The 23,486-nt window shown below is 45.0% G+C and overlaps 2 protein-coding genes across 3 annotated transcripts; one reads left to right on the top strand and one right to left on the bottom strand.

The window, feature by feature from the left end:
• Nucleotides 1–420: 420 nt before the first annotated feature.
• Nucleotides 421–19,384, bottom strand: CLTA (clathrin light chain A). 2 transcript variants are annotated; one of them, XM_055427058.2, is made up of 6 exons: nucleotides 19,055–19,384; nucleotides 12,839–12,876; nucleotides 10,939–11,056; nucleotides 6,395–6,506; nucleotides 1,848–1,883; nucleotides 421–887 (listed from the first exon to the last, which is right to left on the bottom strand). In XM_055427058.2, the coding sequence occupies exons 1-6, from the start codon at nucleotides 19,254–19,256 to the stop codon at nucleotides 716–718; spliced, it is 678 nt and encodes a 225-aa protein (XP_055283033.1). In that variant the 5' UTR covers nucleotides 19,257–19,384; the 3' UTR covers nucleotides 421–715. The 2 variants fall into 2 exon arrangements, with proteins under 2 accessions (XP_055283033.1, XP_055283034.1); XM_055427059.2 differs by lacking the exon at nucleotides 1,848–1,883 and having other exon boundaries at nucleotides 19,055–19,382.
• On the top strand, nucleotides 16,109–17,636 carry LOC129556820 (lysine-rich coiled-coil protein 1). Its single transcript, XM_055427056.2, is given in 1 exon segment — nucleotides 16,109–17,636. A coding segment is annotated over 1 exon segment (774 nt). The 5' UTR covers nucleotides 16,109–16,367; the 3' UTR covers nucleotides 17,142–17,636.
• Nucleotides 19,385–23,486: the final 4,102 nt, after the last annotated feature.

Here is a 23,486-nt window from a genome sequence, read left to right as displayed (position 1 = left end):
GAGAAACAGGGCCAGGCATGCTCATGCCATCCTGACTCAGGTTTACTGGCTGAATCCAAAGGAGTTAAGTGTCTCCCTAGTTTCTATTGCCCAGAGAGAACCTTGCTGAAATACACTACCCAGGCTCCAACAGTCAGGGACAGTGACAAACAAGAGCCACCTGGGAGAAAATGTCCAGGGTGGTGAGGGGATTCATAGCTCTATCTTCAGTGGGCAGTGAGAGGTTAACTTTTAGCCAACCAAATCCCCTTTCAAATGGAAATGTCCACAGACTCCTACTACAGACAGCAGAAACTCAAAGCTGTTTTAGTTCAAGGCAGGGTGGATACCCAATGGCTGTACCCCTTTAGCCCTAGAAAGGATAAAAGGATATTCCTCACTGACCTCACTCCCAACTGCAGCACACCTTGAGATCAATAATGAAGCTTCATGTTTATTTCTTGGAACAGAAATTTATTCTCAGAATAATGCACAAAAGCATAGGTTGAGGCTGCCGTTGGGAGGCCTCCCTCCCTCCCTCTACCGCCACCTCCCCTCCTCTCTGAATGCCAGGGAGAACACAGTTGAAGGAAACATGCAATCACAAACAATGATCAACTCTAAAGACAAAAGGTTTGGTCCAAAAGAACTCAACATAATTAATCCAATTACCGTGAAGAGCTTCACTGAGTAGGATTAAGATATTGCAGATGTAGTGTTTCCACAGGGTGGCTCTTCAGTGCACCAGGGGGGCCTGCTTGAGGGAGATGAGGACAGAACGCATGCGGGAGACATCTTTGGCCTGCTTGCTGGACTTGGGGTTAAAGTCACACAGCCGGGCCACCCGTTCCCACTCAGTGCCTGGGGACGACTCCTCAATGTCATTTACAAAGGCTTCTTCTGCTGCCCTGGAAGCAACAACAAAAGATGCTGATTTAACGCAGACTCCCCATGTGAGCTACCTAGTGGCTACCTTGTTATGGAAACAACTGCCTCTGTATACCTGACCTAAAAGCATTCTGATTTTCTGAAGACTAATAGCCCTGGCCGAGGTCAAACTCAGGAGCAGACACATGGCCAGCTTTCCTAGGCACAGGGTGCCCGGACTGCTGTGTAAAATGTTGGAATACAGGTGTTTGGTTCAGGGCTCTCTCCCTCTCTGTTGATACAGAGAATTAAAGCAAGTCCTTAGCCAGCTACTCACTGCCTTCATTAGCAAGGGCAAAGCAGCAGGCTGGCCAAGAACTTGAAGAGCGGTTTATGTTGGCCTGTACTGAATTTCAAGTAAATTTAGAGGCTTCGAAAGAAGCCCACAGGTCACTCTGCACAATAGCCTCTGGATTTATTCCAAAGGCTAGAGAGAAACAGGGCAGATCAAAAAGGAATTCAAGACAAAGCGCCCATGCTAGCAGGCACTAAAGACTAAAGCCGTTCTAGAAGGGTTTGTTAGAACATTCTCCAGTTCAGCCAAAAGTTTTGCCATTTTCCCTCCAGCCAGTGCCGTGGGCTTCTCGGGATACTCTGGCAGGGGTGGGCACCCAGCGGCTGAGAGCCGATCAGTGAGTTGCTTTTTGGTAGGATGCTCTTCCAACATTCATTCACACCAAGGTCAGCCCATCCCCAGCTGGGAACTAACTGGTAGGAGCTACAGCCTAAAAGGACAGTGGTAACAGGAGGGAAGACACACTATTTCATCTACTCCAACAGGCATCACGGGCAAAGCAAAAGCAATGGAGATGACTGGTCTGTGGGGACAGAGGGGTGGCACTCTCACAGGGATGGCCGTGGCAAACACCGCTGAAGCCCAGAGCCACTACAACACTCGACTTCATGGCACACACAGGGGCAGTGAGGAAGGTTTACTTAACTGTTCTAGGCTGTAGCAAGGATGGTTTATGTTTGTGCTTAAAGGTGAAGAGAAGAAAAACGAGAAAAACTTTAGGTCAGATACAGAAAATGAGAATGAGCTCAATGCAGATGGTCAGTAAGCTAGACATGCCCTTGCCACTCTGTACTGAGGGACGTGCAGCTGGCTTTGCTGGGCCACCCTGCTGCCCAGCAAACCCAGACTCGACCTTTCTAGTCTCCATCTCTACTCCAGAGAGAATATGCAAAAAGCAAATCCAACACCACCTGTAAGTCCAGCATTTCACAAGTCTCATTACAAACGCACCCAAGGGGCCCAGGAAACAGCTCTACCTCCTAACTGGTTGATGAGCTCAAGGTCAAGGCCCTAAGAGGCTCTACCAGATCTCAGCCTGTGGTCTACCCTTCCCACAAGTTCTCTTCCTCCATTCCACCCTCACCTCCCTTATGTCAAAAGGCTAGCAGGCTAGTCCTAAAAGGAGGAAACACACAGTTGAGCAATACTGCTTTGATAACAGGAATTCTTAAAAACAAACTCTCCCAGAGAAGATGCAGTTTTCTTTGGGGGTATAAGCCACCATGGCCTGTATCAGACAGCTTTGGCTATCTGGCTATCTTGACCTCAAAGCTGGGGGTCTATGTCAGTGTGGGGGACAGGACATCAGAAGCTGGCAACTAAACAACTATTTCTGATATGAGGCCACAGAGAAACAACTGCAGACCCCCAGAAGAGACAGCCCCTCTGCTCTGACTCTTCTGCCCAGAGGGAGAGGCAACCAACCCCATGTTCTTCAAAGGAATCAAGTGTGGAAAATGCTGCCCCACTGGCTCCTAACCCAGGACTTCCCCTCCCCCTCCCACCTGGGGCAGGGTGGCAGCAATAAGAGGTCAGAGTCCCCAAACCCAAAACCTTCCCAGATGAGATCACAAATGACCCACATTTTACAAGTGTTAGCTTCCTTCCCTCCTGAACCCCAAAATGAGAAATGGCAACCAGAGTTGCAGAGAGCTGTGATTCTGTGATAATGGAACATACCCCCAGCTTATCAACTCTTAGGCAGCCCCCACAGTGCCAATCTGAAATAATTTAAAAAGCAAAGCAACTTGTGACATATAAGGAACATTAACTCTAAACAAAAAGTAGGAATTAAAACAAGAAAAGGAATTAGTTTTGCAACATACACATAACCAATCACGTCAGCGAAGGGTTGTTTGTAGAAAGCTTCATCTGCCACCCTAGACAGCAAGAGGTCCAAAAGGCAGGCAAGCAGGCAGGAAAAAAGAGAGAACATTGAGAAGCAGAAACATCTCAAATCCACAGTAGAGGCACAAGTGCTCTGGGGAGCTGCTCCCAAGGCTCCATCCTAACCCAGCAAAGGTTCTAGCACTGATACTCTGCAGGTAAGGCTCCCTGCTGGCCTTCCCCACAGGCTTCTCCAGACAGTGCTGTCAACTTCACCCCCAGGCCTTACCCCAGCAACGACGAGCATCTCCTAAGTATCCACTGATGAGCTGAGCCCTTTGACAAGACGTTGTGTCCGTTCTATCCTCAACCCCAAACAACCTAGGGACACTGAATGTTTCCCCCGCACTCTACAGATGACGTGATAGGAAGGGAGGCCTCGCAATGAAGCAGACCTGTTCGGTAGTAAGTGGCAACAGGAACAGCAGAGCTCACAACCAAGGCTGCCTGATTTCTCTGTAGTTACTGCTGCTCCCCAGCCGGTCCACACTCGGGAAGCCACGCCCTTCCTGCCAGCCTCAGTAAACATCCCTGGGCACCAATGCTGCCAGACACCAGGCACGCTAGGGCCCAAAGCCAGCTTAATCTTGGATTATCCAACTACTGCTTCCCCACTCTGATGGGCTGGGACCTATTTTCTGTACTCCGGGAACATACAGTAATCTCAAAATGGCACCTTAAAGAAAAAAGCAGCTGGAGGCAAGCAATGAGAGACCTGCAGACAAGGGTCCTGGCTCCGGCACCAGTGAACTGTGGGTCCCTGAACATGACTGTCTGTCCACTCAGTTCCTGCCAGACTCGACTGCTTTGACGATGTATAGCCCAGAAACCAGCACCTCATCCCTCCTTAACTCTCACATTGGAATGGGTCAAAATGGGAACTCTGGGACAAGGAGGAAGGCGGGTGAGCTGGGTGGAGGAGTTTACAAAGCAGGGGACAGGCTCAATCCCTGGACTGGCCGGCCCCCCTTGCCCAGTATGGGTGGACAGGGAACCTCCCTCAAAGAGTCTTACCCTGTCCTTTCCCTGGTGATTTTGAGGCATAGGAGTGGGAGGGAGGTTTTTAAGGACAGCCATGCTGGTCATTAACCTAAGCTCACATATTTATTTGAAGAGAAATTCTAGTAATTTATTTTTAAACTCACACAGGCCCTTGCTTTGCTCCCATTTTGGTTTATACATAGGAGGTGTTTTGTGGAAATTTAAAGAAAGCAAAAAGAACAGCCTGACTGTAACTCCCAAGAGAGTCAGGAGAAAAACAGAGTAGTTTGTGAGCACCAGGAGAGGGAAGGCAGGCCAGCTTGTAAACCCCTAATCCTTTCAGTTTACACAAAGGCCTAAACCTAATCAATTTCAACTTGTGTTTGCCTCTACTGGAAGAGAATAAAGGTTTAATGACTCCTGTTCAAGGCGTCACTAAGACAAAACTTTGTGTCAGGCTTTTACTCCTTTGCAGCCAGCTTGAGATGAAGGAGCTGTTGATAACAGGACAGCACAGCACCAGAACAAAAGGAAAACACACACATCAACTCAGGCGCCCTTCCACCTGCTTTGTTCTTTACCCACCAGACAGAGGGCCTGAAAGCAGCAGTCCTTAGGCAAGGCAGAAAGGGACCCTGAATATGGAGGGTCAGCCAGGTTTTACCAAGTACTTAGAGCAGACCCCGCCTGAGGCAACTCACTAGGGTAAATGGGGCCTCACATGGTGTCTGTGCAAAGCACCCACCCTTCTTTCTTCAGAAATCTGAACTTGCACCTGGGGGAAGTAATCTTGAATGAGCACATGATAAAGGAACCTGGGCCATCAGCTTCAAACTAACCACAATCTCTCAGCAGAAGCCCTGGTAGCTAATGCTACTCTTAGCAACACAACTCCAACCAGAGAGCTGCTGCTGCTAAGTCACGTCAGTCGTGTCAGACTCTGTGTGACCCCATAGACGGAAGCCCACCAGGCTCCGCCGTCCCTGGGATTCTCCAGGCAAGAACACTGGAGTGTGTTGCCATTTCCTTCTCCAATGTGTGAAAGTGAAAAGTGAAAGTGAGGTCGCTCAGTCGTGTCCGACCCTTAGCGACCCCACGGACTGCAGCCCACCAGGCTCCTCCATCCATGGGATTTTCTAGGCAAGAGTACTGGAGTGGCTTGCCATTGCCTTCTCCGAACCAGAGAGCAGCCCCACCATATTTGCAACAGAACTTCAAGGGGAACCTGACAGCACTCCTGCCCCACAGGAAGGTGGCCAGGACAGAGGCTCAAGCCTGGTGCCTGAGGGAGTGACAGAACCGAGAATGGCCAACGGGAGACAGGCGGTGAAGGCTGTTGCACACAGAGGCCACCTGTTCTGCCGTGGCTGCCCCACAATGGTGCAAACTGCCTGGCAAAGAGGTCAGCTCCCTCCTGTCTGGAAGATTTCCGTCTAAGACCTACCAGAGACAAGGGCACAAAGGTTCTTTCCCACGAAAAGTACAAACAGCCCCAGGCCGAATCTGATCTATTCTTTACACTGAAGTGAGTGGAGTGACAATGAAGTGACAGCCAATTCCAGGGCTGGCAGGGGAAGCAAGCCCACTGCCTGCACCCAGGCAAACAGCGCTGCCCGTGCCTCTCTTCCTGAGCTGCTTCCAAGTGGACTCCGAGCTCACAGCATTTAAAGACCATAGCTTCTGGTCAGTGGTCATAGGAGAGTGACCCTGTTTACTCCCTGCAACTACTCAACCTTCAATGAGTGTGGAAATTCGGAAAAGAGCACTTTTTAAAAGTCCCCTCAAGATTTTCTTAGACAGATCATAAGCACCCTTAATCCTAAAGAGAACCCTTAATCCTAAAGTCACTGTGTGGGAACATCTTGGCCACCTGATGACAGAGCACACATCCCCACTACTGGACCCTTTGGGGAGCAGCCCTCAGAGAGCTAAGCTGTATTTAGGGGCAGTGACATGACGGAGTCTATAATCATCTCTGAAGTACTGAGATCCTGGAATAGTGATGAAAGCAGTCTTTCATTTCAGGGTTAGGTTTTTAGACATGGACTTGATCCATGAGATAATACTGCCTTCTGCAGAATCATACCATTACAGGCAGAGCAGACTAACCAAACTCTCAGCTGCAGAGCTAGACTCACTGCAACTAGGATGGTGAAAAAACAGGCTGAGTTACTCTTGTAAAGACCCGAGAGACTTGCAACTTTCATGTTTCACATATATTTTTTAAAACCTGCAAAGACATTTCACACTAAAAGAGGCAGCAGCTGAAAACCTACACTGGCTGTGGAGACGGACCTGACTGTATAAGAAGCAGCGCAGACTGACCTGTTGTTGGCTTTCGTCTTCTGTAGCTGCTCGTCCTGCCTCGCATACCACTCGTCCAGCTCCTTTATTGCTTTTTCTTTCCACTCCGCTTCCTGCTTCCGAGAATTGGCATCTTTAAGGGAAGGAAAAGAAAGACAATACAAACGAGGCAAAATACAAACTGAAGTTCACTTCATTTATCTGGGGCTTATTAACCTCATGCTGTGTGCAGGTGCATGTTAGGAGGCGAATAGTAGGGAAGAAAGATAAAATTCTGTTTTCCTCATTTGTATGTCCAGCTCTCTGTATCAGCAATTCTACTCAAGGTGTTTCAGCACAATTTAGCCCAGTCCACCTACACCTTAGTGGATCACTAGTTTGGGGGTTTGAGTAGAGAGAGGTGGAAATACTGACTTAATTTTTAAAAAGGCTTTGAGACACCAACTGGCTAAGAAGCAATTACAGATGATTCTTTAATAATGCTGCCAGGTCAGGGTGGACTATTCGTATTAGATAATCTTCTGATAAAATCTCCTCACAAACTATATTCCACACCCCAAGTTGGATAGATAATTAATGGTTTTGTGAACAGAAGGCAACACTCTCTTCACCAGATGCACATTTATGGAGCAGGGTGATATTCGAAAAAATATTAGAGGTAACAGATGATTCCAGAACCAGGCAAGAGCAGAATATAGATAGAATTGAGGGGACCACAAAATATCTACTCCTGCTTAGACAGCAGTGAGTTTGTGGCAGAGCTAGGACATAAGTAAAAGAGAAAAACTCCAATGGGGAGACTGTAGGGTGAGGTGAGGGATCACTATTAATAGCTTTCCCAAAGGATCTAGATTAGAGACAGCACAAGCACACCTAGGCCTGCCGCACTGGATTCTCAACCATGAAGTTTCTCAGAACTAAATATGAGTTTCCCTAAAATACTGAGCTAAAGACACATGTCAGTCAACGGTAGAGAGAAAGAAATACAGGTCATACTACTGCCACAGTTGACACCTGAAGTCATCCTAATACTTCACTTTAAGGACATTCTCAAGGATGTCCTCTTTGGCAGGTTATTTCACACACATCTCATTTAATTTTACAACAATCCCAAGAAAGCAAACTAGTCCCATATTCAGCAGTGAGAAAAACTATAGCTCAGCAATCTGAGTAACTTCCCCAAAAGTTATAACTGGCCAAACCAAGATTCATACCAAGATTTGACTCTAAAGCTCACACGTTCTTACTTCATTGTGCTGTCTCCAAAGGGAGGGACGGAAAGGGAGGCAGACCCAACAGCAGTCCCAACTGTGACCAGCAGATGGGCACCAGTGATCCCGACTAGAGTCTGGACAGTGCAGAGTCAGAGCCCAAAATGTAATCGGTGTCCTTGAGGAGGAGAGTAGAAAGCAAACAACTTCTTGAAGGAAGAAATGATGCTTCCAGGGGCAATTTTAGGGCCTCTGCAAGAAAGGTCTTGCAGTAACAACTGGCAGAACACTGTAACTACTAGAAATAGCCTGGTAGCAGCTAAAAAAATCCCCCAAAGTTTCCTATTATAAAGAACTTTTACCCTGTTTTCTAACTTATCAGAAGGTGACCAACTTAATGCTCAAGAATTATTTCACTCAAAATTTTCCACTGATAAGTATACCAGTAAACTTCTGATGTGTTTGTCCATGGCATTAAGTGTATGTGGAGTGGAGGGCGTTGTGATGCAGGGAGAGATACTGTGGGCCAATGGCACCCTGTGGACATGAAAACGAAAAAAATTTAAAATATAAGGTCTCCTTTTCAGGAGTTGTGAAATTACTTCCAAAAAATTAGTTTTGGATTGGGGAGTATTGTCCTTTTGTGTCATCTAATGATTTTTTTTAAAAAAAGGTTATATATTAGAATCAAAATATAGAAATTTATCTCTGAAAGAGTAGTCAAAAACTGTGTCCATTTGCACAGATTATAGTTAATGCATAAAATAATGTCTGTAAACCATCTTCTTGCTTTTATAGATTTAAGAAGTGACATTAGCAATAAGAATTTAGAATTCTTAAATGCTCAGCTTGATGGAACAAAGATCCAAGCTGTAATACAACTCTTTCTATCTGGGAGGGAGAAGGTAGAGCAGGGTTCACTGACAGCTGTCTTCTCTGGTCATGCTCATTACTGTTCACAGCAAATTACTGGAAAACACTTCCCACAGCTAAGCTGAAAACCATGGATACTGCTTATCTAATTTTAGCATCTTGAACTTTCTCATAGTTCTTGCAAAGAAAAAAGGTGAAACTGCAGAAACACCTAATTCATGGACCAACTTAATTCGATTTCACTGGAATATGAGGCCAAATATTTGACTTCCCTCAGGAAGGCATCTTAAGGAAACAACACTTTGTGGAATATTCCCAAAGAGCCCAAATTGTTAACTGAAAAAGAAAATGAAATTTTTCCACACACCAAAGTGTATTCTTCTCCATGTACAAGTCAACTTTGATAAACTTTGGGGAAAGAGAAAAAGTATATCTGAGTTCTGCAACATGAAGAAGATTCCAATAGCAATAATAGTTGCTAAGTAAGTCTTGCTTAAAAGTCTATTCAGAAGAGATACTTGAAGAATAGCAAGGAGCAAGGCTGTTAGCACCATGAAGACCAATCTTCACCTTTTTAAAACTATACTATCCAGTACAGTGACCACTAGCTTCATATGGCTATTTAAATTTATTAAAATCAAATAAAATGTAAAATTCAGCTTCTCCGTCATACTAGCCACAAGCAGCTAGTGGTTACCATACAGAACAGCACTGATACGGAACATTTACATCATCAAAGAAACTACTATTGAATAATGCTGAGAGATTAAGTGTGCCCGCTGTTTGGAAAGCCACATAAATTACACTGGAGAGACACTAATTGGCTGTATTATCTGGGTCAAGTCCTTTCCTATTTCTAGGTGTCAGTTACACCATCTGAGTCATGTTTTCACTAGTTCAGTCATTCTCAAGAAGGAATAATAATGCTGACACTGTGGTTACAGATGCACATTGCTATTTCTAGATGTACAATAAAATATTTATGCATAAAGTATCTGGTGTCTATATCTGAATGGATCAGAAAAAAATTATGTGCATATACACAATACACATAAATGTGTGGGCATGTGAGTGGGCTTCCCTTGTGGCTCAGCTGGTGAGCAATCTGCCTGCAATGCAGGAGACCTGGGTTCGATCCCTGGGTTGGGAAGACCCCCTGGAGAAGGGAAGGAAAGGCTACCCACTCCAGTATTCTGGCCTGGAGAATCCCATGGACTGTATAGTCCATGGGGTCGCAAAGAGTCAGACACGAATGAGCGACTTTCATTTAACTTTCACATTAGTGTATAAAACACATACAGGATTTCCCTGGTGGTCCAGTGGTTAAGAATCCACCCTTCAATGCAGGAGACGTGAGTTCCATCCCTGGTTGGGGAATGAAAATTCCACATGCTGTGGGGTAACTAAGCCTGCGTGCCACAACTAAAACCTGCGACAAATAAATATTTAAATACTAAAAATAAAAACAAAAACATATACACACACACCTCATTTATACAAAGACAGCCCAATGTAGCAAAATGTTCACTACTGAACCTGAAGGAAGGGGCACATTTTACTCTCCCTCTTTCTGTGTTTGAAATTTTAATAAAAAGTTGAGAAGAGGACTCCATGGTTAACATCCCCTGCCTCATTACACCTTTTCAACACCCGTGGACAGATACCAAGTCTCTCCTAATCTTGACCAACAGCTGACACTCCATGGAGAAGGCTCTTCACCAAAGGCCAGGCTGACTGGCACTGACCTCAGGCTTGGCCTGCCCTCAAGATGCTGTAAGCTAAGTGCAGTGCTGCTGAGAGATGGGAATGGATTCTGAAGCAGGGCAGACGTAAGCTAAAATTCTGATTCTACCACTTTTAGCTGTGTGATTCAAAAACTTACTCTTCCTATGATCCTCCTTTTCCTCACCCATAGAAATATCAGAACTCACAGGGCCTAACATCCCTTTAGGGTAAGAAGACCCAACTGTACATATTTGCTAACATTCCTCACATTTTCCTCTTAAGCATCACCTTAAATTCAGCCCTCAAATTGTCAATGGACTGTGCAGTCCCTCACGTGGATATAACATCTTCAGGTTCATGAAGCACTTTCATATATACCATCTCGGGCTACCCTTGGGGTTGGTAACACTGATCTTACTTCACAGGTGAAGAAACAGAGCCAAGGTTTGAGCAACCAAGTGCCCGCAACTAGTAAAGAGTTATGGTTCGGCCTGGAACCCAGTCTTTCACCCCAAGACTCTTTCCACAGCACCATTCTGCCCTTCCTGAGAAGAGAGGATGCACTTGTGACTCTCTGGGCTTGTGATGAAGCATCTCCATGTAGGTGGTGTTGTGACCTTCTCATTGTGAAAGATACCCTCCCCAAAACTGGACAAGGACATTATAGCTAATTCGAGTTAAAAATGGATAACAGTAGAGTCAAAGTCAACAATTCCACTGAAAACAGACACCCAAAGACAGAAAGGGATTCCTTACCAAGGGCTTCCAAGCGTTCCGTTTGCTCTTCTCTCCATTTACGGATACTTTCAGGCTCTGACTGCAATCGATCCACTTGTGAAATAGCTGCGTAACTGTCTGTCGGCCCATTACTCTCCTTAACAGAAAACACAGTTGTGCTCTAATTACCAGCTTAACCTCAGCAGACTATAAACAAAGATGGCAAGCAAACTATTTACAGTAGTTATTTACTTATTATTAGCACCTTCCATGTTTCAGCCACATAAACCCTTTATCCCCCAAACACCTTGCAAGGCAAATTTTTATTCCCATGGCACAGCTGGAGAATTAAACAGACCCAGGTAAATGACATGTCCAAATTCATAGCTAGTAAGAGACAGAGTCAGGACTGAACCCCATTTCATCTCCCTCTACAGGCCAAGCTCTAAACCAGGGTTTGGAAACTATAGCCAGCTCAGCCACCTGTTTCTATAACTAAATTCTATTGAAATAGAGCCATGCCCATTTATTTACATGTTGTCCATGGATTTTTTTCATGTTATAGCAACATAATAGTCTGACAGAAAACTTATGCTCTACAAAGCTTAAAATGTTTACTATTAATATCAGTCCTTTACAGAAAAAGTTAGTCCACCCTTGGCTTAAACCAATTAAGACTAATCTCATCCTTCTTGGAGGAGGGCACGGCAACCCACTCCAGTATTCTTGCCTGGAGAATCCCATGGACGGAGGAGCCTGGTGGGCTACAGTCCATGGGGTCGCACAGAGTCAGACACGACTGAAGTGACTTAACACACACACGCATCCTTCTTCACAGTTAACTGGTTAAGGCTGTGCAGAAACGCAGGTACAGGCAAAGCACCAAGCTATTTCCCTGGACTACAGTGATTACTTCCATCTAGTCAAAAGGGAAACAGAAGACTTTTGTTGAGTGGTTGGGAGAAATCTCCATGCTGTTCTAGATGGTATGACATGCACATGTTGAGACCTGGAAGTGTTTGTAGTCATCTGCCACCATGAAAGAGTATAAAACTACACAGTCAGCTAGTGGAACCAGCATCCTAGAGGAACTGAGTCAGAATACTGGTCCGAGGACCCCTGGCCTATCAGAGTTCTTTCAATTATATGAAATAGTAAATTCTCTATATTTAAGCCCATGTCAAGTTTGGCTGGTGGGGTTCCCTGGTGACTCAGTGGTAAAGAATGTGCCTGCCAATGCAGGAGACACAGGTTCAGCCCCTGGGTCGGTAAGATCCCCTGGAGAAGGAAAAGGCAACCCACTTCAGTCTTCTTGCCTGGAGAATCCCATGGACAGAGGAGCCTGGCAGGGTACAGTCCATGGTTTCACAAGAGCTGGACACAACTTAGTAACTAAGCAAGTTGGGCTGGTAACCAAAAGCTCAACAACACAGAGGGAAAATAATGGTAGTACTCACAAACACCAGCCACCCCCACCCTCACTATAATCTAAAAGTTCAAATGTTTCAAATGTTGGTCCTACCACAGACTACCTTTGTTACTTTCAAACTCCTGGTTTCACCTCTGTATGCCTTATGTGTAAATGGGAATAACAATAGCATAGATCCCTCAGGTTGCTGTGAGAATTAAAAGAAAATTCAGTACAAACAGTGACACTGCATAGCACACTATCAGTCACTGCCACCATCATTATGAAGGGTCATTTCTTGAGAATAACGTTGGTAACGCTAGGGCCAGGCCAATCACATTTTAAAAGAATGCTTTATCAATGTCTCTCTTCAAATCCTTCCACTTTGGCAGGTAACATACCAGTTACTAATATACCCAGGAAAGTCAAAGGAGTGGCATCCTTTCTAGGTCAGTCAATTCAAATCACAGAGAAGGAAGACTCTCAACATTATCATTCAACATCATCAGAGCTGTTGTACAGAGTCTGTACCTGGTAGTATTCTCCATTCGTCACTCCATCAACAGCATCTGCAAGACATAAGATTTCAACCTGTCAGTGAGTGCTGGTCAAATGCTGGGCCAAAGGGTTATAAGGTATGACATAGTGTTGTAAGTACTAAGTTACTAAACACTATCCGCATGCGAGATACCAGACAGAAGGATGCCTGTCAGTGAGTGCTGGTCAAATGCTGGGCCAAAGGGTTATAAGGTATGACATAGTGTTGTAAGTACTAAGTTACTAAATACTATCCGCATGCGAGATACCAGACAGAACGATGGACAACTTTCTATTCAATGAAACCAAGATGTGCTTATACACAAATGACTTCACTAAAATGTGGACAAATCTGTCTAGAAGCTTTTCATGACTATCTTCTGGCTTACAGAGATAATACTTAGAAGCCTGGCAGAAGAGCCTCACAGAGCAAGTTTCTCTATGAAGGTTCTAGAGAAGGCAAAGGTATGAAAGGGTGGCCTAGAATCCTTCACAGCAAGCAGAGATATGCAGCTTCGTGTTTCAACCAAGGTGCTTTCTTGGGGGTCAGGACTCTCCATCCTTTGGCTGGAGTAGGTTTGGCACCTGAGGGTCTATAGTTGAGACTTCTTGCTAATTCCTCTAGTTTTCTTGGAATTAGTCCAGAACAGTAAGATTTGGGCATATCAAAATAAAATCAGTGTTTTCAAGGATGCAAGTTACAAAAACTCAAAGTACATACAATCTGATCTTACTAGCACAATTAATTACTCATGAGCTAAATGAGAAAGTCGATTTCAGAAATATGAAGAATGTCTAAGACCTTGAGATTTTCCATCCATATAGTATAAAATGGAGGTCCACAGGCTGAACATATTTTCTTTAAAATACAAAGTACTTAATCGGGAAATTCCACAAAATCAGGATTTCTAATGTGTGCGCGCATGCATGCGTGTGTATGTGTGGAGTGGGGGAGGGTGTGCAGACAAGATTTGGTGATACTGGGCCTACATTCCTTTAATGAAGGCAGCCTTCATGTGCGGCAAGCGCTGGACACTCTGCCAGTCCCCACTGGCCCATGTTTTTAACACATTCTGTGTGTCACTAATTCAAGTTACCTGACTGGTCCAATAAGCATGTGTTTCTAACCCATGCCCTGACCCAACACCTATCTCTGAGAGTCTGTACAGGGCCACACAGCAGCCCTTCAGGGTGGCCGCTCTTCCTTCCCTTGACAGCTTCAATATAGGCACCATAAAAATGCAGTGTCCACCTACATATTCTGTGTATTCTTCCAAGTAGTAAAAGGAATGCAGAGGAGCTAGTGTGACCGCCACAAGGCGCTCAGAAACATCAGAGCTTTTCCGAGCAGCCAGAGGCAAGGTGCCCTCAGCCACATTCTTTCCTTTGAACAGGCAGAGATTGCAAACCACTCCTCCAGTCTTTTTGGTTTCTAACTATAATAATTAAATCCAACTTAACTGCCTATGTTCCAAATCAACTTCATTCTCTGGCTTCTCCCAATTACCCTCCGCTTGGCTTTGGGAGTATTGAAAACTTTCATTTCCCCACTCTAAAAAAAAAAAAGGAAAATGGAAACAAAAGAAAAGGCCACATAATTTCATTACTCAGCCTATTTGTTTCTATTTTGTTCAGTTTATCTAATGTATATACATAAAATTTCTTTGCGCAAAATGAGACTCCTATAACAGATGCTTTTAGTAATCCATTTATCTATATCATTAAGTTCTCAACTTTTTAAGTATGAAAACACCCACTACTTCATTGCTTCCAATTTGCCAAGCACAATGTTAAACACTTTCTATACATTAAGTTTTAATCCTCACAACAAATCTCTATGTATCAGCAATTCACAAATGACCTTAAAATATGTGTATGGCTGGTTCCTTGAGAGGTAAGTAAGGTGTTCTTAAAGGAGCAGGTAACTGGTGACAATGTTTTCCCTCTTAAATTTACTTTTGAGTTTGAGCATGTTTTTAAAATTTTTGCTAAGGTGACAGCAGGAAAAAAACATTAGGGTGCCCGTGTGCCAAACTTCTATCCTGAAGTAATCACCTGACGTTTGAATTTCTTCTTTACTAAACTGCCTGAGTTTTGCCCATTTTTCTGCTATCTTTTGATCTCTAAGTATTCTTTCTGTATTAATTATTTGTTCTCTCGCATTACAAATATTTTCCCCATTATCTTTTTGTATGATTTGTAATAGTTAATACCTAGAACTACTTAGCTTGTATGAGACCTTATCAGGCTTTTTTTCCTTAATGAGTTCTCTGTCTGTTCTTATGATGAAGGCCTTTCTACTCTTAGCAAAATAAAAAGGTATTTACTTTTCTTCTGGTACTTAAAAAAAAGCCTCTCTTCCATCCACTTGGGAGTTTATTTTTGTATAAAATTTATAAAACGAAGTAACTGTAAATCTTCACACCTCAATGGCTAGTCCAGCCAGGCCTACTTTCTAGTTAATATATTATAGTTAACATAATAATTATCCAGTTAATATATTCAAACCCAGGGCCACTGGCAGTAGGAGAGACTTTGATCACTACTCCAGACACAACAATTCTCCTCCCATAGCTCCAAGTCACATGCTGCTTGTCCTTTAGGTTTGAAGACTCACCCAGCATTGGCGAGTCCTTTGAGCTTTCATTAGTTACTCTTCTACTGTACTTACTGACATTCAACAGGCTCAGATGAAAGGCCTGTCTGTTGCTACAGAAACAAGCAGAAAAAAGGCCACCCCAGGGCTTTGATTCATTAGGACAGCTAAGCTAGACAACTTAATGCTCCAGAAGAAAACTTTCTAGGGACCTCAGACAGAAACAAGGGCCAGAATAAGTTTACAGAGACGAAAAACTATCCCAAACCCACTTCAACTTTCATTTTCCCCAACCACCGGAAGTCAGGAAGACCTGGGTCTGAATTCCTATGGAGTCATGTACTAGCTTGCCACTTCCTGAACACTGCTTAATTTCCACAGTGACCAATTCTAACCTGAAACAGAATGACACCACCACTCTACCTGCAGTTACTGCACGGATCTGAAAGCACAGGGCACCTGGGGCACAGCAAATGTGCCGTGTCACTAAGTATCACGCCTGTGATTTCCTTGAACTTTCCTCCACCACTGCTACCAAGAAAACCACTCTCCTTAAATTTAAATGCCTCTCCTACCGTGAGTGCCTCACTGCCTCACTCTCTCAGCAGCTCCTTGATCGCTTCTCTTCTCCTCCATCCTTAGCATTCAGGATTGAGGTCTTGGTTCGGCAGCGGCGGAGGCGGCGGTGCGGCAGCGGTTGTCCCTGCCTCTCCGCCACCTCCACCTCGGCCTATCCCCGGGCTGGCGGCGCTGGCGGGGAGGGGGACAGTAGTTGTAGACGCTGCCCCTGCCTCAGAGAAGATACCACGTTGAGTGAGCAAAGACCGAACATTTTACAGATACCTTTTGTAGAAGGCTTATAAGAACTAGTGCCATAATTTGAATCATAATGGATTTCACATTATGAGATAATCCCTTGTCAAGCTAATGAAGCATTCAAAGAAGACATATGACTCTTTTCAAGATGAACTTGAAGATTATATCAAAGTGCAGAAAGCCAGAGGCTTAGAGCCAAAGTCTTGTTTCAGGAAGATGAGAGAGGATTATTTGGAAACCTATGGGTACAAAGAAGAGGTCCACTCTAGACCCAGGTGTAGAATGTTTGAGCAAAGACTCCCATATGGAACCGTCCAAACCTACCCAAGATCATGCAGTATTTCACAAAGAGTGGAAAAGCAGTTACCTCAGTGGCTACCAGCTCATGATAGCAGGCTGAGAGTAGACTCCCTGAGCTACTCTCAGTTCACCAGGGACTGTTTCTCAGGAAAACCTGTACCCCCGAACCTTAGTCAGCACGAGTCTAACTGTAGCTCATACAGTGTAGAATCTGGAGTTTACAGGCACCTCTCCTCAGAAAATAGTACCAGTGCCCATCAGGCTAGTTATTAACACATATATCAGAAGAGGAACAGGCACACAGAGGAAGGCAGAGAAAAACCAGAGGAGGAGCAGCCCAAGCACAGGAGGAAAAAAGCTTGTGAGGAAATAGATTTAGACAAATACAGGAGCATTCAAACAAGCAAAACGGAGGCAGAAACAGTCAGAGTCAGTACAGAAAAGCTTAAGAACCGGAAGGAGAAAAAAAGCCGAGATGTAGCCTCTAAGAAAGAGGAGCGTAAGCGCAGAAAAGAGAGAAAGGAACAAGGCCAAGAAAGGACAGAGGAGGAAATGCTTTGGGACCAGTCTATCCTTGGATTTTGAAGCTCTTGCATTGGTTCCCCCAGGGTTAAACTAATAGTTGAGAAGCTTGGTTTTACAGTGTTCATGTTCATGTCCTCTTCTCACTTGAGCAAGTACAAAGGCTAAGAGAACAGGAAACAGAGTACGCTTGCTATCCAACATGGAAATATTTTTCCTCGTTTTCTAAAATCAGTACTACATTTTTCTTATACATAATGTAATTTCCCTTAACGAGAGTGGCTCTGCTTTTATTCATCTGGTTGCTGTGATGGTGGAAGTATTTTTCCCTTGGGAGGTCATTTATATTTAAGTAGGATTAATAGGCTTAACAGAATCTATTTCTTGATTGGGTTTTAGTTTGGGGTGGGTATTTTTATATTCATTAGTTTTCTCTGTGAAGCAATTTAGATAGATATTTTTCCTCAAATCTAACTTGCAGTATATTTTCTAGATTGAAAAGTGGAAAATGACATACCTTATAATAAGCTTAAGTTACATACAGTTTTAAAAAAGAGTCTTGATACAAAATCAGTTTATATTCTGGAAATGTTTATAATATAAAGTTCTAATTTCAAAAAAAAAAAAAAAGGATTGAGGTCTTTTCCTCAGCTCCAGACTCTGCCTTTTCCTGAATATTTGTTCTTCCTCAGTATCCAAGAGCCACTTCACTCAGCTGGTTACCTCCCACCTCTAAACTTATGTTTTTCTCCCCATCTCCTAACAACTGAGGGCATCATCCAAGGCTCAGGCTTAGCTGCTCCTTCGTGGAAGTTTTCCCCAAGTCGGGAGAGTTTAGACATGGTCCTGTTCCCTCAGTCTCCGTTAGTGCCCCCTGCCTGTACAGCTCTGCACAGTAACACATCAGATACAGAGTTCCCCCTTAAAATGTTTCTTCAGTGCACCCCAAAGCTAACACCCTTCTCACCCCACTCCCAAGGAATAATGTGTATACACATTATAATAATATGTAATTACTGTACACAGCAGGAACTGTGTATAGTAATAACATACCAGGTTCTGTGTGTAAGCACTTTACAGATGCTCGCCAATATAATCCAACCCTGTGTGGTGTTTATCTGCACCTTTTACAAAGAAGAAAACTGAGGCAGGGCAGTAGCAGTGGTTATATAAGTTGTGTGAGACCACAGAGCTAAACTCACCCTCAAGCAGTCCAGGCCAGCAGACTCTTAACCACTAGAGACAGAAAGAGTGAGAGAGCGGAGAAAAAAGAAAAAGAAAACATGTCTAACTAGTGCTCTAATCCCTAAGGGAAGTGCTGACCGCTGCACTGTTACCAACCTCAACTACACTGTCAAGCGATCTGGCTTTAAGTCTCTAAATGCTTAGTTCACTAAGAAAGTCCTTCCCAGGAACTAAGTCAGCAATCATCCCTTCCTTCCCTTTGCTGAAAGCTTGATGACCAAGGGATCCGTGTGTCCAATTATACTCTTTCCCTTTTACCTCTCCAAACTGCCATCGCCAAGATCTGCCATTCTATCCAGGACCTCTGCAGCTGACGTTTTTGCACATTCCTGTGTACATTCTGCTTTCCTTCCTACTAACTGGTCTGTGTAGGCTCAGATTTGCCTTAAGTCTGGCCCAACTGCGCCAATGCGGTTGCGCCTCTGAGGCCAGGCTCAAGGCACAGCAATTGCTCAAGGAAAAGTTCCTGAACTGAATGGGCTTCCTCTGGCTCCTAAGCTTGTCATTCCGTTTTCTTGGCTTCTTCGGCCCGTCGGTGCCCAAGAGCGCTCAGACACACTCTCCGGACGGACTAGGCCTGGGTTTCCGCAAGACTGAGCCGGGGGCTCGTTTCCTCTTCGCACTCCTCAACCTCCCGGACGGAGAGGCACAAGAGTTACACAGAGCTCTCAGACCCACTACGGGCCGAGTTTCCGGAGCAGCGCTTCCGCCCCGAAAGCACCCGCACTCACCTGGAATCCCCGGCGGCTCGCCGTGAGGCTGGGGTCCGGGGGCGCCGCCGTCCAGGATGGCGAAGGCCTCGTCGTTCTCGATGCCCGCAATCTCGCTCTCCTGCTGCGCCAAGAAGGCCGCGGCAGGGTCCTCTTCGCCGGCCACTCCGTTCCCCAGGGCGGGACCGCCAGCGGGGACACCGAACGGATCTAACTCAGCCATGGCGGGAAGTTCGACGGCACGGACTTTCAGAGAAACACCAACCGACCAGCAGACACCGCGTCCGGCAGCGGCCGCTGTGCTTGCGCCTGCTATCAGAGGCAAGCTGGAGGAGGGAGAAGGCGGAAGCGGAAACCCGGCCCCAATATCCGGTCGGTCCAGGCGGTGTTGGACAGCCGAAAAGGTAATATCCAATCAGAGGGCAGAAGTAGCTCCAGAGTTAACCAATCAGCGAGAGGAGAGGCGGGCCCCCGAGTAAAACTCGTGACTCGGGAGGCACCTGCGTGGAGGGTGCTGAGCGGAGCCAGCACCGGGCAGGCGGAAGTAGTGCGTGATTTAAGGTAGCCTTGCTTGATCCGGCTTTGGGGCTGTACTGACCGGGGACCGCCATCTCGGACGGGACTCGCTTGCTGAACTGGGAAGTGAGGTGAAGTTAGGGTGGCGATGATTGGCCGACTGCAGAAGAGTCAAGCCACGTAGGCTTTCTGAATCTCAGTTTCCTCATTTGAAAAATAGGAACAAGAACCGGGCACTATCTCCCTCCTAGGATTACTGGAAAAACTGAATCCTTTTATGGCTATGTACCGGCTTTCTTTAAAAAAACAAAAAAAAAGTGTTTGTTAACCCGTTCACTCCTTCTGGGTGGTTTTCTCCCTTAGCGCCGCCTGACTTAAATGTAATCAATTCAAATCCACTCTGACTTTTCTCCCCCATGGTATTATTATAGGGCTTCCCTGGTGGCTCAGATGGTAAAGAATCTGCGTGAAGTGCAGGAGACCCAGGTTCAATGTCCGGGTCAGGAAGATCCCTTGGTAAAGGAAATGGCAACCCACTGCAGGAGTGTTGCCTAGAAAATTCTGTGGACTGAGGAGCCTGGCGGCCTACAGTGCATGGGGTTGTAAAGAGTCGGACACAACTGAGCAAGTAACAGAACAGTATTATTATAAAAACACGAATATATCCCCCTTTACAAAGTCCTTTTGCAGCCGTTACTCTTTTCAGAGCTAGACTGAAGTTTCTAAAACGGAATAATTCCTTAAAGATCATCTGGTTCCGGGGAAGACTGAGTGTCCCCCCAACCCCCCGTGTAGGAAGGAGTCAGTCCCACAGGGAGTCAGTGGCCAAGAGGAAACCTAGGTCTCCTAGGCAATTCCAAATGATGCTAGCCACAACATCTTGAATATATACACACCTTTTCCACGTAAGGACAGCAGGAATTTTGTTTGAAAAGAGAGTTCCGTCAGTATATTAACATGGATAGTTAATTTTGCCTATACTATAGAGAGGATGGGGCTTCCCTGGTGGCTCAGAAGGTAAAAGCGTCTGCCTACAATGCGGGAGACCCCGGTTCGATCCCTGGGTCGGGAAGATCCCCTGGAGAATGAAATGGCAACCCACTCATGTACTCTTGCCTGGAAAATCCCATGGACTGAGAAGCCTGGTAGGCTACAGTCCATGGGGTCTTAAAGAGTCGGACACGACTGAGCGACTTCAATTTCACTTTCATAGAAAGGATAATTCAGTGATTCCAGTTACTCATATTCATGTTGAGGCGGCATCTTACGCACTGGTGAAAAGAAGGACCTTTCTATTTCACCACCATCACGTCCCAAAATAAAAAGTTAAAACCAAAAACAAACCAAGAAACCCGCCAGAGGTCTAAGTTGCCTCTAGAGGTTCAGCAAGGGACAACAAAGTGGATTCTAGAAATAGACAGTAATACTTACTGACACAAAAGGGTAATTGTTTCCTTAATGCATGTGTTACTTTTAAAATCATTTAAAGTATGGAGTGTAGGAAAGTTTCAAAGAAAAACATTTAAGAACATAAAATTGTAGGGCCTGAAATTTACTCAATTCCCTCCCCCCTTTTTGTTTAATGCTCATCCCTGAACATAAATTGGCTCATCTCTAACATAAATTGGCAACAATGCATGAAGCAGTTTCATATTCATCTTCTCTTTGAAACAATATATCCTGCCCCTGTTATGGGGATAAAGAAAAGGGACTACCCTGAGGGGGTCCAAGGAAGACAACCTTTCGCTGCTTACAGCAGTAGTAACTGAGGGACAGACAGCATTCTTTTGGAGGCAAGGGCATAACTCTGGGAAAGCCATCCGGAGAGTCACTTGCCAAAGGAGGAACAACTTCTCATCATGCAAAGTCAACAGGTGTTTATGTAATCAAAATTGGGGAAATCGGCTGAGGGGTTTCGGGATGACTTCACAGGGGAGGTGGTTTGGAGCTCAGGCATGGAATTTGGTTAAGATTTAGAAGAGTTTTCCCAAAGAGAGGCAATGTCAAAGAATGCTCAAACTACTGCACAATTGTACTCATCTCACATGCTAGTAAAGTAATGCTCAAAGTTCTCCAAGGCAGGCTTCAGCAATATGTGAACCGTGAACTTCCAGATGTTCAAGCTGGTTTTAGAAAAGGCGGAGGAACCAGAGATCAAATTGCCAAAATCTGCTGGATCGTTGAAAAAGCAAGAGAGTTCCAGAAAACGTCTATTTCTGTTTTATTGACTATGCCAAAGCCTTTGACTGTGTGGATCACAAAAAACTGGAAAATTCTGAAAGAGAATTTTCAGACTACTTGAGCTGCCTCTTGGGAAATCTGTTTGCAAGTCAGAAAGCAACAGTTAGAACTGGACATGGAACAACAGACTGGTTCCAAATCGGGAAAGGAGTATGTCAAGGATGTATATTGTCACCCTACTTATTTAACTTATATGCAGAGTACATCATGAGAAACGCTGGGCTGGAGGAAGCACAAGCTGGAATCAGTATTGCTGGGAGAATTGTCAGTAACCTCAGATATGCAGATGACACTGATCTTATGGCAGAAAGTGAAGAAGAACTAAAGAGCCTCTTGATGAAAGTGAAAGAGGAGAGTGAAAAAGTTGGCTTAAAGCTCAACATTCAGAAAACTAAGATCATGGCATCTGGTCCCATCACTTCATGGGAAATAGATGGGGAAACAGTGGCTGAATTTATTTTGGGGGGCTCCAAAATCACTGCAGATGGTGACTGCAGCCATGAAATTAAAAGACGCTTACTCCTTGGAAGGAAAGTTATGACCAACCTAGATAGCATATTAAAAAGCAGAGACATTACTTTGCCAACAAAGGTCCGTCTAGTCAAGGCTATGGTTATTCCAGTGGTCATGTATGGATGTGAGAGTTGGACTGTGAAGAAAGCTGAGCACTGAAGAATTGATGCTTTTGAACTGTGGTGTTGGAGAAGACTCTTGAGAGTCCCTTGTACTGCAAAGAGATCCAACCAGTCCATCCTAAAGGAGATCAGTTCTGGGTGTTCATTGGAAGGACTGATATTGAAGCTGAAACTCCAATAATTTGGCCACCTGATGTGAAGAACTGACTCATTTGAAAAGACCCTGATGCTGGGAAAGATCAAAGGCAGGAGGAGAAGGGGATGACAGAGGATGAGATGGTTGGATGGCATCACCTACTCGATGGACATGAGTTTGGGTAAACTTTGGGAGTTGGTAATGGACGGGGAGGCCTGGCATGCTGTGGTCAATGGGGTTGCAAAGAGTCGGACACGACTGAGCGACTGATCTGAACTAAACTAGAAGAGTTACTCCTGCTGGCCTAATACTACACTTGTGTAAGGTTTCATAGCTTGGCATGTTTGGGGAACAGAGAGTAAGTTAGTTTCACTGGGCCTGAAGGGCTTAAAAAGAGGAATAATTGAAGGTAAATTTAGAGACGTATGCTGGGGCCCTGAATGCTAATAAAACAAGGAGGCTTATTAGCAACAGGGAATTCTGGACAGTTCCAGAAAAAGGAATGCTTTGATGAAGGTGCTCCTTGGATTAATCTTGTCCCTATGTGCAGGATGGATAGGGGCAGAGGCTGTGGGAAAGAAATTGAGGAATGACATGATGAAGGTCCAGGCAGGGCAATAGTACAGAGCTGTATGGGGAGCACTGATGGGAAGTCTCTACTACCACAGGAAGTAGGGACTGGGAGAGATGCAAGGAGGAAAGAATTGATCATAAAGCATATCTGCAGTCACCAAAGTCACTAGTTTACTGCCTCTGGGGAGTCCCAGTGATGGACAGGAGACAGAGAAGACCTAGGAGATACACAGGAGGTAGCTACAAGTCTACACGAGGGGAGCTCCTGGCCTGGAATGGGAGAGATGGGGAGAGGGAAGTACTGGGTGACACAGCCGGGAAGAGCTCTTGGTTCTGGGGAGAGGCAAAAGTG

The sequence above is a fragment of the Moschus berezovskii genome, chromosome 7 (assembly GCF_049115385.1).
Source record: "Moschus berezovskii isolate FMDL1 chromosome 7, NW_MosBer_1.0, whole genome shotgun sequence".
NCBI classification, from domain to species: domain Eukaryota; kingdom Metazoa; phylum Chordata; class Mammalia; order Artiodactyla; family Moschidae; genus Moschus; species Moschus berezovskii.
This window is presented reverse-complemented; position numbering and strand designations above follow the sequence as displayed.